This window comes from Sebastes fasciatus, chromosome 5 (genome assembly GCF_043250625.1).
Source record: "Sebastes fasciatus isolate fSebFas1 chromosome 5, fSebFas1.pri, whole genome shotgun sequence".
NCBI lineage: Eukaryota > Metazoa > Chordata > Actinopteri > Perciformes > Sebastidae > Sebastes > Sebastes fasciatus.
This window is the reverse complement of record NC_133799.1, coordinates 20,235,315-20,248,889: the sequence shown is the minus strand read 5'-3', so window position 1 is coordinate 20,248,889 and position 13,575 is coordinate 20,235,315. Positions and strand designations below refer to the sequence as shown.

Here is a 13,575-nt window from a genome sequence, read left to right as displayed (position 1 = left end):
TAAAACACATTTTCGGCCATAACTCAAGAATTCATATGCTAATTATGACAATTTCACACAAACGTCTAATAGGATAAAATGATGAAGTGATGACATTTTGGACAGACATGGACATCTAGATGCAGATTTGATATAGCAATGGCATTGGTGCCCTCGCTGGTTTACATTTATTACCACAGAGGAAGAGAGCAATGTTTTTATGGCTCCACGCCGGCGTTGTGTTTTCGGTTTGTCCGTTCGTCCGATTCTCGTGGACGCTATATCTCAGGAACACGGGGAGTGAATTTCTTCAAATTTGGCACAAGCGTCCACTTGGATTCAAGGATTAACTGATTTGAATTTAGTGGTCAGAGGTCAAAGGTCAAGGTCACTGTGACACTTATGCCTCCACGCTGGCAACAGCGTTGGCCAGAGGTTTTTTTCATTGATAGAAATACAATTTTTTTTTTAATTTCCTAATCATTTGAATTGTGTTTTATGCAAAAAAAACACTATAGATGACTATAACAAAGTAAAAGGATAACATTTAAATTAAAAAACGTGATTGGGGCGTCTCTAAAGATTATATTTGCTCCCTTTTCCGTGACTCAAAACCGTGATACGATCTAAACCATGAGTTTTGTGATCCGATGCACCCCTAACAGACATGGATGTAAACTACAACTTGACTGGTTGGCGGAGGCATACAACCGCGAGGCGGTAATTCTATTATATTTTCATTTTGACCTGGTCTCCTTCACGTTGTAATTTAGGCTTTTCTAGAGGGAATCTGCAATTGATTTCATTTGATTTAGTTCAGCAAATCGCAACACCAGCCAAGAAACAAAGATAAATATTTGTCCAAATAAAGTGGACAGAAATAGTGAAATGGCGGGGGGAGAGGAAGAATGTAAATTGTGATTGTGAAGCTTGGTTGGCTTCATTTGTGGAAGTCTCTTGCTATTGGCAACATAAGTAGCTTAATGTTACCCAAATGGTGCTTATCCAGGTGGAACCTGGCAAGAAACTGGCAAGCAGATTAAACATTATTGATGCCTCTTAGCAGAAGAATAAATTTGCCTGTTTTTGTTTCTAGCAAGCTCTCGGCAAGGTGGTTCAGAAATTGCAGTCTGATTGTCTTCTGGGACCGCACATTACTCCATGTGTGTCTACGTGTGTGTGTGTGTGTGTGTGTGTGTTTCTGTGTGTGTGTTTGGTTGGAGGGGAGGGGCACACACACGAGTGTGTGGTAAACAAAGATGAGTGCCACATCCTCGAGGGGGATAAAGCAAAGAGAGTGACAGCAGGGAGTGGAAACTGATAGCCTCTTGTGAAAGATGTGTTCTTTGAGTGAGTTTCGTGTGTGTGCGTGTGTGTGTGTGTAAGCATGAATGTGTCACTATATCAGCCCAGCTCCCGCTGAATCACAAAAGTGTATCTCTATTTTTTCCATCACATCCTCTTGACTCCTTTTCCACATCACATCACTCCAATTTCCCCGTTACACATACCTCCAGCTTTTTTTGTTTATGTATTTTCCCTCGCCTGCCTCCTTCCACCGCTCACAATCCTACGCTGTGTTATGCTGGAGTCAATTGTGCTTGTTCATCTTTTCCGTAGCGTCTGTTTTTCCCTCTGTCAGTGTGAGAGGAAAGTACATCGCTGCTGCTATCAAGTAAAACAAATTCAGAAGTGAATCAATTTTCCTCTACACCTACTCCTATTGCAGAGTTTCTGGACCACAAACTGTATTGAGAGACACTGTTATGTGACTCACAAAATTGGCATTTTAACCTGCAGTCACTTAAGTATTGGAGTGCTTTTGTTGATAAAATGGAGAATTTGAATCTTGTGAGATATATACAATCTCAGAAAACATTGCTTCTGCCTGAAAAAAAAGATTAATGACATAGTATCAAAGCAGGTAATCCTTCTTTGCAAAGGATAGAAAGTAACCTTGAACGTAAAGCAATAGTTTAACATTCATCAATGGAGTGCAACAAAGAGACCTGATTCTCTCTATAGCCAACAAATCCTCTGGAAAGCAGAAAGCATTTTCGATTTCTCGGGTCATTGCAAGTGAATTCTCTCCGTTGCCATCAGGTCGTCGTTATATGTTTTAACTGCTTGTAAAACTACCCGCCATTCAAAATCATTCATCTTCTCTGCAATACGACTTTTATATTCTTGTTTACCATCATTATTTGTAGACTTTATTCCACATTTTATCTCCTTGGTGTATATGTTTGTTTGTATGTTAGTTTCTCTGTGTATAAGCTGCGCCTAACTAATCAGGCTGTTCTTATACACCATTCATAGCTATACCTACGAAAAGTAATGCACTTTAATTCGTAAATATGTATCCCATGAAATCAATTTGTGTGAACCAGGAAGTTTAAAGAGTGGCGGTGCGTATAGTGAGGAGATTGCGGTGGATGGGTGGGTCAGAAAACACCGGACTTTCACCCAGGAGACCGGTGTTTGTGTCCCATGTGAAACTAGAAGTCAAGATTTTTAACCTAAACCATGATCTTTTCCCAAACCTAACTAAGTAGTTTTGTTGCCTAAACCTAACCAAGTTGTTTCCTGTGAAGACAAAGTTTATTTTGAAAAGACTGGAGCGGAAATTGACGCATGCTTCACATGTTGCTGGACATTCGTAGGAAAACTCAGGAAAAATGAGGAAACATTTTTCCGTAAGATATCCTACGAACCGTTGTATGAGGATACGTTGAACTAATTAGAGGTGCTAGTAGGCAGATTTTGTTACCGTTATGCAAAGCCAGGCTTTCTGAACATAGCCTTGTATATAAATGACAGATATGAGAGTAATTTAACTCGCCACCAGAAGCTGAATAATATTGAACTTTTCCCTTAAAATGATTTTTTCTTACACACAAAGGGGAGAAAATCGGATAAGGGTTGTCATTTTGTGTGACCCACACTGCTCCACTTGTTTATTCCTCACCTTCCCTCTCGTCTCATTTTATCCCTCTGCCTTTGAAAGCCTCATGCATTTTGTTTCACAGGTCACCTCACTCGACAGGCTGAACCCCTCTCGAGTGCAAAACGAGAGGCCATTTCAGTGCACAAATCCTGTTTGACGCCGCCATGCAGAGCAACATAGATCAGTCGGTGAGGGAGTCAGACAAGTGGCCCTTGTCTGAGACGATGTCACTGGGAGAAAGGGGGAAGAAGTGGGTGTTTATGGGTGTTCCTGCATCTGCGGGGAGGAGAAAATGTGATGGGAGGGCTGATGTTAAGCTATCAGGGTAGAGGCACTCAGCCTCTTAGCTTGAGCAACTGCAACAGCATAACAGCTGCAGGAATGAGCAATGACAGCAATCCACGCGCCGGCTATTTGTGTGTGCTCAAAGTCACATTAACCATCCTGTAAGGGATGAAAAATGGGGGTTTCAAAGATGTGTGTGTGTAGGTGTGGAAGCTGTGCATTGAGGGCTGCATGAATAGCAAAAGACAGATGAGATGTTTTCACTTGTGAGAGCATTCTAGTGCACACACACACACACACACACACACACACAGATAAGCACACACTTCATATAGTACATACACTATTGGCAAAATTGGCAATCAAAGATGTGGCAACTGATTTAAAGTTGATCTGAATCATGAAGTGAATTTTCTCGACATGGCTGAGGGGGAAAATGTAATCCTGGAAGTTAAACAAAAGCGCTGCATATCTGTATCGATAGGCGGAAGATAAAACAAAAAAAAAAAAGATATCCAGATAAAAAATAAGTGAAAAACTGAAATGCTCATCTGAAAGCTGGCAGGTGGCCGTACTGCGGGGGAGGAAGAGGAGAAAGAGAATGGCAGGGGATGGGGAGTAAAATGACAGAACAGACAGAAGGACGGAGAGGTTGAGCGACTCGCGCAGCGGTGTGCCTGTGACCGCTGGAAAAAAACATTGTTCAACCAATCTGCCATGTAATTACAGACAGGACAGGCCGTCCCTGCTGTGTGTAGCGCTTTAACATGCATCCAATCAAAACAGGAGTGAAGCAGGACACACGGAAAGTGTGCAGTGCGAACTGACACTAATGAAAAGAAATTAATAGGCTCAATTTTCTCCACCGTTCAACCGTTCCGCCCACCTACATGTGCTTCTTTGTATTCTTTCATTTCTTTAGTCATCTTCATCTTATCTTGCTTCACTCAAAACCACAAATGTCAACCTTGTGGTTGCAAAAGAGGAAAAGTCATCAAAGTCATTGTGATTCATCCTCTGGGGACCATGAATGTCTTTACTAAATTTCATGGCAGTCCTTCTTACAGTTGTCGAGATATATTCACCTTATTCTTTGCCTGAACCAAGCCCCCAGGAAGTACGTAGGGCTTTGATGAACATTTTCGTCGTGGCCAAACGGTGGTTCTACAACTTCCGTGTCCGTCATGTGATGCCATTGGGCCCAAAAAGACTTTTTCCTATAGACTTACATCGGGAAAGAGACATCTGTAAATCAGCGATTATTTTTTTTTGAGGTAAATCAACTTCCCAGTACGAACACTTGAATAGCCCTTATTTAAATCATTAGGTCCTAAAAGTTAAATGCACTAATAGCTGAATCCAGAGGTATTTCCCTTCCTGCGTTCTTGTGAATGAGACTCAGACCGATGCTGGAGCGAGGGCTGGGAGGCGAGATCAAAGGAAACGCTACTGCGGCTGCTCTATGGGCCCAATGGATGCGGAAGATTGCCGGATGATCCGGGTACTTTATCACTCGGCAGTCGAGCCATTTTGGCTTCATGTGCCACTGAGCAAATCTCATAGGAATGAACGGGAGCCCGCCTACAACGCTATATCCAGTTCTCTTTATACATCCATGGCCTGAACTAGGGTGCTTCCGCATTACGTTATGTTGTGTTCTCACTTCCGTTTAGAGCGGAAGTGCCTTTGTTTTGTTGAGCATCGCCCGTTACCAGTGTTAATACTGTACATCCATGGTTATCCTCCTTTACTTGCCAAAAAGCTGTTTTGAAACCTTAAAAACAGCTGTTTTAATGGGGTTTTTTTCAGGCAAGAAAGTAGCCCTTTAGATGACCGATATGTGATCAGTTTAACCAAATCAATTTGGAAATTTGCGTCAATGTTTTCGGAGCTGTGAGGAGCTGCTGGCTGTGTGAGACCAGCCGGTCAGCATACATATGTCAACAGTGTTTTTGTAATTACTCTCACTGCTAGAAAGGGTTTCAAATTTCAACTCTCTAGTGCGGACTTTTGTCTACCCGGTACCCGGCATATATATGACACAACGTCGTGCTTTTATATTTCGACCGGCCGGTGTACTGATATGCTTCAGTACTTTTCTAGCTCCTCATAGCGGAGCCATTTAAACCATGAGACACGACAAATGTCTTCATATGTGATTTCAGGCTATTTCCGTATGCAGTGGCAGATTAAGGTGTCGGCGGCCCCGAGGCTATTCTTTGTATGGGCCCCCTACCCTTCCTCATCATGCTTTAACGTTACCAGAAAAAAGTAATTTAGTGCCATGTATAAAAGCCTGCTAGGAATATTACACGGCCCACACATACACACTCGGGGAGCACTGGCATACACACACACACACACACACACACACACACACACATTGAGACAGCCTTTAATCTAAGCCTTGAAATATCTAGTCAATTTAGGGATTTTCTTTAGTACATCTTGGTCATGGTGTTCTTTCACCCGTTGTGCTTTTCGTTTTTGTGCTCCGTGATCCTATTTTCTTTCTTTCATCCACTATTCTGTCCAGTAGTGACGTATTATTTGAAAACCCAATTGACAGCTGATTGGGTAGAAGTGTCCCACATTTACCCAAATCAACTGCTTACATTTTGTTTTTATGTTTCTTATGGGCCAGTAGGGGTAAGGTTTCTTTTTTTTCTCTTTAAATAATAAAAAATAATCTGGGCAATCTGGGGCCCTTACAAACATGGGGCCCCTACAGTAGGCAGCAGTCTAGGCCAACCTGTGCATTAATCCACCCCACTCTGTATGTTGTCCTCCCGGTTAATGATGGCTGATGGATGTGGGATTGTAAAACGTCTCTGGTAAAACCGTCTCTGGTAAAACCGTCTCTGGTAAATCCATCCGATCACCGCGGTGCAGCTGCTTAATAGCACTGCTAGCACTAAACCGGAAGAACTAACACTGCCTAACACTAAAACTGCCTTCAAATCAGAAGTGTAAAAACGTGTGGGGCTACATAAGGTGTCTGGATCAAAGTGGTGGACCGACCAACAGACAGTCATTGCTATTCCTAGAGCCACGCTGCTAGTGTGGCTAAAAAAAACGAGGCTAGCTGCTTGTAAATGCATGCATTGATGCTGGGCTTAGGGACAAATTCGATTAGACATAGTGGCATGTTTTTGCCAGCATTCTCAGTAGTAAGAAGAAAGGGAATAGTGACTGATAAGGGAGGTAGAAAAGAATCAGATTAGGCTTAAGGCTTTACAGGTAAAGCTCATTCACACACTGTGTGAATCACACTGGATAAACAGAAGCAGATAGAGCTCAGACATGATAACCTGTATTACTGTTTTATAAGAGTGGAATTCTCATCTACCTCTGCAATGTAAATGAGCCACCTCTGTCTCTTCAGGCAAGGTGACACAGGATTAGAGTATAATGATAATGCATGATGTGACTCTGCCGGTGTAAAAGGAGTTGGGAGAGAAGACAACAAAGAAAAATGCAGTGGAATATTGCAGAATTTTTGCTGAACAAGACGGCTGAAACCGGAGCTCTAAATGCACCGCAGTCTGAATTTCTCATAATGATACCCTTTCTCTCTGTCATCAGTGTGTTTGATGAAAGTAATATTTGTATTTCTATTGTGGTGCTAATGCTTTAAGCTGCAAAGAGGTGGTTGATATTGATCCCATAATGCACATACAGGTTTGATGTATGGCGTATGAAAGTACTTTTGATATCTTCCCTCCACAGTGTAGCCCTGCCTCACACTGTCCAGGTAGCACAATAATGGTTTGCTGGATCAATGGCCGATAATCAGAGAGCCACAATGAGCCTCTGTTCCCTCCCCCTTTACTCCACAACCAGGAGGATCTGATGGAACAAAGGAACCTTGAAGGAGAGCATGTTTTCTCCAACAAGAAGCAATTAACTAACGCCTTTTCAGCGTAATGAGAAATAACGTCCTGTGGCTTAATTTACAAGACGGCATTGATTGTCCTCTCCTCTCCTCTCCTCTCCTCTCCTCTCCTCTCCTCTCCTCTCCTCTCCTCTCCTCTCCTCAGGCGTAACCAATGCCGACAGTGTGGTGAATATGCGGAAGGTGACCCATCAGACCATTAGCGAGGAGCTGTCCAAAACCGTTCTCCTCCCCTGCCTCTTCACCCTCCGCCCCGGTGCCAGTTCATCCCATGAGCCCCCCAGGATCAAGTGGACCAAGGTTTGGGGCCAGAGAGGCTCCGACGGTCTGCAGAAGGAACAGTCGGTCCTGGTGGCCAAAGACAACATGGTCAAGGTGCAATAACGGCTGAGAAATATATGTGGTGTAAAGGAATATGTTTTAGTCCTCCCATTTTCACTCCCCTCTCTCTCTCTCTCTCTCTTCCCTCAGGTGAAGAAGGCCTTCCAGGGTCGCGTAACGCTGCCCGGTTACAATGAGAACCGCTACAACGCCAGTCTTGCTCTGTCAGGGCTCCGTTCTAGCGATTCTGGTCTGTACCGCTGTGAGGTCGTGGTGGGCATCAGTGACGAGCAGGACACAGTTCCCCTGGACGTCACAGGTAAATAAAATAACAGTTTTTTTATCATAAAAGATATCATTTAAATCAAACCCAAACTAGGAATTTTAGTTATATTTAAGAGATTGCAAACAGAAAAACATGAATCTGCCTGTTAATGGAAAACATTTTAAATATTCCTTGAGGAGGTATCTTTTGCTAGCGAAACCTTTCAACATGTGAGCTGAGGGACAACGATGGTAACGATGACCAAGATGGGTTCTGAGTTAATGAAAATTTAATCCACTTTCCGTCATTACTTAGCAAGTAAGCACCCGTAGCGGGATTTGTTTTAATCTAGCTGTATATTGTAATGTGTCGTACAACATTATTAACACTGGACAGTCGCACCACTAAGGCGTTATTGGAATAGAGAGAGAAAGAGCGAGCGAGCAAGAATCTGCTACTACCCTCACAAACCTCATTATTTCTGTGATTATTTCTGTGATTCAGCATCAACTCGTTGCAGATTTAATAATACCATCAACTAATGAGTGGTGACACACAAAGTAATTAACACGGCACTTCATTCTAGGCCTTATACATGTTTCCACCTACACAACTTTGTGTTTCGAATCAACACTCCACTCTTCGGTTGAGTACAGCTCTCCCATTGTTCTCAAGGTCTGCCGCTATGAATAATAATGACCTTGTTTTCCATGTTAGGCTAATACAGTCATTACACCCAAGGTTGTTTACTGTAAAGTGTATCATGATGTGGAAAAGGTGAAGGAACTAGAACACATTAAACATCATTGACCTGGGCCACTCAGGTGCTGTTCATGCACTGAAAGCCTAATGAACCCAATAAGGTAGGATCCCAGCAGTGTTTGCTATTGTCAAATAGTGTTACTCCAAGCGCTTTGCATGGCCCTCGGTGGCTTAACTAAATGGGCAAACCATTTACTGCATTATCTGTATCCAGGACACCAGTATTTGTGGAATTACCAGACTACCTGGAGGTAGCTCGCTGTAGTAGAACCATAATTACTTTGTCAGGGTATTTTAGCTGCAGAGCTTTCATCAGATTTTTTCCAGGTCACTCACTATTTTTAATAATAAGCTATTATCATAATGACTACAGGGAATCATACAACGCATTAGCCGCTGCACGCTATGCTGCCGCTATTACAAATCCATGCTAGTGTTGCTAACAGCAGCTCTAAAGGCCCAATAGCCTTATTCTTTGACCCAGACACAGCACGCTACAATGACTGCATCGTCTGTCATTGAGAGTAACACAGATAGTCTCCACTCCATTGCCTGCATATAGCTTAGATGTGAATATATGCAAGCTTGTGTGGGAACTTTTGTGTGTGCGCGTTTGTGCAGGCCACTGTGTCTTTATAATTTCAGTATTTGAACAAAGCTGCTGTCTGGTTTTCTCAAGCAAGCGAAGCGCATCATCTTTCTCCATAAAGAGCAGCCTGCATTTAGTAAGCAAGACCCCTGTCACAATGCATGGGAGACCCTGCATCCTCCCCCTCTTGGCCAATCGATTAACACGCTATGAAAACCACTCCTTCAGAGAAACCAATTACGTAGCTGGCGAGGACTAGCCATCTCCAGGGCTTAGTCTTAATTGGCAGTCACGCTACATGGCAGACCACAGCCGTCCTCACACTAATTCTACTGAGTGCTTAACGTATTAATTAGCAGGTATTGATACTGCTCGGCTATATCAATATCATATTAATCCACACTGCTCTTCTCCCATAGAGTAATTTGTGTGTGCCTAAGCCCCGATGAGATGTCCTTCCTCTCTTGCCATCTCTTTCCTAATTTCTCCCCTGCTGCCTCTGTCTTACTCGCTCCTTGTTTAGTCTCCATTTCCTTTCTTTCTCTTGGCACATATTGACTGGTCAATTGGCTGTGTCTCACCAATTAGAGTTACAGTGCCAATGAGAGCTGTGTCAGCCGATGTCCGTGGTGAGATATGGCTGCCCACTATTAACTGGTGTGAGGACAATAGATGGTATATCAGCACTGGGCGTGATGAAACAAAGCATATATATAACGTTAGATTCGTAGATTCAAATCACAGGCTAGCGTATAGGGAAACGTACAGCAGGGATTCTCAAAGTGGGGTCCGGGGACCCCCCAGGGGCCTCTGGCACTCTGTCAGGGGGTCTGTGAAATAATCAGCTATAAAGTATAGCTATAAATAAAATAAATAGTACGGTATCATTAAAAAGTACATATCTACAGATTAGGACCATTTGCTGCAATAAAACAAGCATATTGTGTCCAGTACTACCACCCACGATAGCTTTGGGCCAATAGAAACTCTGATATGATTGTGACACATCACGTTTATCTGTCACTTCACTCAAGGCGCAACGAACCGTTCCTGCTGCTTGCTTAGCGTATTAGCCAGCTAGCTAGCTGGTGAGCATTGACAAATATTTGAGTCTGTCCGAATCGTCAAGCTACGCTCAGCCCAAACTAGCTAAATGGAGAACATATGACAACAGTTATATCGAGCGACAGCGACGGGAGACCAAAATGCGTCATGTGTTTTCAGGTGCTAGCGAACGAAGCCATGAAGCCGGCCAAGCTAAAGCTACATCTGATTACAAAGCACCCGGAATATCCGAGCAAAACAAATTGGTGTTAACATGATTCAAACTGAAATGTGTTTCTGTTTATCACTATCAAACAGGTCTGAAGTATTTAGGTGGACAAGTTATATAGTACAAATATTTCCAATGGCATCTAAGAGTAAAAATGTCAGTAAGCATTATACTACTGCATTTTTGTTTTGCTCGTTGGCAAAACGAGTAATATACAGTTTATTACTCTTCTACTCTGGACTGCAGCCGCAATCAAATTGCAAATTGCATCCGGATGGAGCTTTACCGCCAACATTTGACAGCGATTGTCGCCTGCCAAAATTCTACCGCCGTGTTTGCTCACTTGACAATTGTATTGAAAACTGGAGAAAAATTAACGGGATTGTACTTTTACTTGCTCGTGTTTACCCCCTGTTTCAGGCGAGGTGGAATCACCTTCCATGTACTTATAGTGCACTGTATTTTGCCATACTTGTCAGTGTGAACGCAGTTATGCAAGTAGCAAGTGTAAGTACGGAAGAATGTGAATTGAGACACCGCAAATATTTCTACAAATCCGTCTAAAAACAGGTTTATCTGCGTTTGAAAAATGGAGAGATACACACAATAGCTGTAGTATCATTATAGTTATACTTTCGTACGCAAAAAGTGAGGCGAATTCAGAATCAGTTTGACTTTAAACAAGGTAAATGTTATACTGTAGGAGTTGTAATGCAGTGTAGTGTACTAAACAATATTGCCAAGGGACACCAACTGCTCAACAGTGCTACAATGGGGCCAGACATAAAGCATTGGGCCTACCCACAAAATAGTGCCTTCCTGTACTTCCCTCTGGAGACTGGTGTGTGGGGAAGTGTGAAGATACAGAGGGTAAAAATAGAGGCATGAGGTATTGGGCATTCAACCCTCATGTGGAATAGGACCGGGTTTCCCATACTGAGAGGAAACCCATTTGTCTCTCTAGTGTACGTATTAGCCAGCGAGCAAGCATCTCTGTTTGGACAAGATTCCACAGCCTCCAAGGAGAGAGGATGGAAAACTGAGAAATTAGGAGAAAAGAAACGGAGCCAAAAAAAAAGAGAGAGGGTCTCTGCTCTACAATAAGACCGAGATGACAGAATGGCGAGATGGACTGCTGGGATTGTGGGAAGCGTGTCACACACACACACACACACACACACACATGGCCCTGTCTGCTTTCTTCGGCCATAGCCTGGAGTGCTAATGCTCAAATTGCCATTCAGGCCTCCATCTCGCAGGAATCTCTGTCACTCTCCCAGACAAAGCCAGTGAAGATAAAGGAGCCGTGTTAGTAGCCAGACGCCCAGTAGCTTTCATGTCGCTGGATGCTCCTCAGGGGAGCAGCACTGCGTGAATGGCAGGCAGAGGTGGGAGGTGAGGGGAACGCTAGATGGACACTTCTGAAGCTATTCCCTTCCCATTTAAGTGGAATATATGCCCTCTTTCACAGCTAAGGGAATTGTGTCTCACTTTGTTCCCAGTTTTTTCGCGACGTCCAATTTTTTCCCTCACTTTTTTGTATTCCTGTCTACCTCTCACCCTCTCTTTCTGTCTCTGTGGCTCAATATATGCATATAATATATGCATCTCCTTGAATGGAGTGTATCTCTATTTCCATGTTTGCCTTCTTTGTCTTTTCCATCACGAGTGTGGCGGTGGCAGCAGCAGGGTGACATTGTGTGTGTGTACTGTTAAAGCAGTAAAATAAACATCACCACTGTTTGTCACACTCTGTATCCAAGGGCAACATCTATTTTTCTCTAATGATAAGCCGACCGACTGTCTGATGCAAATGAGACTCGCGTACGCAGGTTGCTGAACCTGAATGCTGTTGTCTCCTCCTACACACACGGAACATTGTCAGTACATGATGTGGATGTCTAGAGGGCTCTGTGTTTATGTTTCTGTGAGCGTGTACATCATGTTTTAATGCTTCAAGGTTGCAGTTCATAAATATTTCTGTGACCCAGAGGTTGCGGGTCGTAAAATTCATGCGATTAGTTTTTTGGAGTATCCTCCCTACTTCATATCACATCGCTGTATCTCTTCTGCTTCCAGGTGTGGTATTTCACTACCGGGCCCCTCATGACCGCTACGCCCTGTCCTTCGCTGACGCCAAGAGAGTGTGCGTGGAGAACTCAGCAGTCATCGCAACACCAGGCCAGCTGCTGGCTACCTTTGCTGATGGATATGACAACTGTGATGCCGGCTGGCTGTCTGACCAGACTGTACGGTGAGGTTAACAACTCTGCATACTTAGGCTACATCCACACACTGATACAAGTGTTTTAGCGCCATTTCAGAAATAATGTTCGTCCATACTACCACGCCTGAAAACGCATATCACATGACTATTCACGTAGGCTACACTGGGCATGCGCGTGCCAGTGTAAACAGGAAACAGATGGTGGACCATATGCGGTGCCGCCGCTCAGACTTGCTTCCAATATTTCCAGTGGTCACTCGTAGCATTGCGGCAAAAAATCCCTAAGGCCCAAAAATAATTTTCTCCGTAGACCGCCATTGTAAAAAAGACATCTGTAAAACTGTTGACAGGACATTTTGAACTGCAAACAAATTTGATTATGACGCTTTCTAGTCTGAATTTTTGATCCATGGAGGTTTCATATTTGTAAAACTTTCCTAAAGCTGAGAAAAGCGGTTTAAAAGTCATCACAATGCAAAGCCTATGGGGCAAGCAGGACCTTGTGTACAAGCGGGAGAAACACTACTGCGCATATTAAGTGGGCCGCTTAACCCGGAAGTAAACCTGTAAGCTAGAAAACTTTTTTGGCGTATGCGCCAGGCGAGCAATTCACATTGGAATGAATAGGCGCCATCTTGGGGTCCAGTATCCAGTTCTAATAATACATCAATGCGCTAGACGCAGGCATTGTCGCATATCGCTCGAATAATAGCTTGCCTCCTGCGCATGTGGGCAGTAGAAGCATTATAAAATGCAGAATATGACTGCACTACAGCTGCTAGCGGAGACAATAAGGTCAGCAATGCTTGTAATTCATTATCCATGTTGACATCAACCACTTATGGTCGAGGCTGATAAGACCCAATCAAGAAGCAAACGTGGGCGTCTGCGTCATCGTTTTAAAGGTTCTAAAACGGGATCAGCAGCGTTTTCAAACGTCTCTGTAAAAGCTATAATTTGTTGTTGTTGGAATAACTCTCAAGAGAAGACAATCTTTACTGTCACTATGGTTACTACTGTGAAACAGGGCGA

General features: G+C 43.4%; 1 protein-coding gene across 2 annotated transcripts in view; it reads left to right on the top strand.

The window, feature by feature from the left end:
• Positions 1-13,575, top strand: part of ncanb (neurocan b) — a 218,599-nt gene that overhangs the window by 84,482 nt on the left and 120,542 nt on the right. For both annotated transcript variants that reach the window (XM_074635645.1, XM_074635643.1), the window contains exons 3-5: positions 7,252-7,481; positions 7,578-7,746; positions 12,396-12,570. In XM_074635645.1, coding sequence (XP_074491746.1) covers positions 7,252-7,481; positions 7,578-7,746; positions 12,396-12,570 — 574 coding nt within the window. The remainder of the gene's footprint in view (positions 1-7,251; positions 7,482-7,577; positions 7,747-12,395; positions 12,571-13,575) is intronic.